Source organism: Etheostoma spectabile, chromosome 18 (genome assembly GCF_008692095.1).
Source record: "Etheostoma spectabile isolate EspeVRDwgs_2016 chromosome 18, UIUC_Espe_1.0, whole genome shotgun sequence".
NCBI lineage: Eukaryota > Metazoa > Chordata > Actinopteri > Perciformes > Percidae > Etheostoma > Etheostoma spectabile.
The window spans coordinates 1,557,119-1,558,279 of NC_045750.1; the positions used below are offsets into that span (position 1 = coordinate 1,557,119).

Below are 1,161 nucleotides of genomic sequence, written 5' to 3' on the forward strand. Positions count from 1 at the left end.
TTCATCCTTCAGTTTATCACTAACGTTCAACATCAACACATCTGGAGATACATGGGGATGAAAAGCAACTAAAGCTGTCAGATGAATATAGTGGAGTAAAAAGGACAATACTGACCTCTGAGATGTAGTGGAGTAGAAGTAGAAAGTAGCTTAAAAGGGAAATTCTCAAGCAAAGTACCTGAAATTGAGTACAGTACTTTAATGTAATTGTACTTTAATGTACTAAATTTAGATTTGCTCTACCACTGCGACTGTATTTACCTGAGATGTCTGAACCTGATCTCTGGTGCAGAATATTTATGGTTTTGTATTTTTCTGTCTTACAGGCTGGAAGGAACAGAGGACAAGTTCAGGAACAGGGAGAGTCGCCCTGAGGATCTGCAGATCATCGCTGAGCTGAAGGACATGGTGTCTGAGAGAGAGTCTCTCGTCAAAAAACTGGTGGTAGGCAATGTGTGTGATATATAGAGGAGAGAAATGTGAAAAAGGAAAGTACTCCAGTTTCTGTAGCATCTGAACGCTTACTGCATGGGGATTTGCTGATCTACATATTAGGATTTATTTATTTAATCAGGACAATGCACTTCAATCAACACTTCTGTAAAAGCGCCAGTGTTAGCCAGTCAGCTAATTTTCAGCTGTAGTCATAGTTACCCAGCATGCATGTCTTTATGGTGGGAGGAAACCAGAATACATGGAGGAAACCCACAGAGAAAGGCCCAGAACCTTGTTGCTGTGAGGCAGACGTGCTAACCACTGGGCCACTGTGCTGCCTTTTTATCCCTTCCTCTAAAATAATTCTCATCCCCTACTTCAGTGCTGTAAAGTGAAAATAGTGTCACAGAGCAATAAAACCAGAGCTGCAGGTGCTGATTGGATTTACCTGCTCCAGAGCTCCGGTACACCGGCTACCTGCAGCAGGTATTGTTATTGCTGCGAGCCGGCTACAGGCACCTTCCTTTCAGGGTAGGGGGACCGTGTTTAGATTTCCAAAAAAGAGAACAGCCGGCCTCGAAACACTAATTCAGAGAGGCCTTCTCAAAGGTTTATGAACATGCTTCATTATGCCTCAATGGTATGAAAATAACTCATGTAATAGAATAAAATATGTAACAACCTGTAACAAAATAATAGCTCTTTTCAAATAAATAAATATAAAAT

At 41.2% G+C, this 1,161-nt stretch overlaps 1 protein-coding gene across 6 annotated transcripts in view; it reads left to right on the plus strand.

Annotated features, from left to right (window-relative positions):
* Nucleotides 1–1,161, plus strand: part of fam184ab (family with sequence similarity 184 member Ab) — a 187,258-nt gene that overhangs the window by 175,048 nt on the left and 11,049 nt on the right. For 3 of the 6 annotated variants that reach the window (XM_032543041.1, XM_032543045.1, XM_032543043.1), the window contains exon 19: nucleotides 327–453. In XM_032543041.1, the coding sequence (XP_032398932.1) occupies nucleotides 327–453 (127 nt within the window). The remainder of the gene's footprint in view (nucleotides 1–326; nucleotides 454–1,161) is intronic. The other 3 variants (XM_032543042.1, XM_032543046.1, XM_032543044.1) reach the window with 1 other exon arrangement.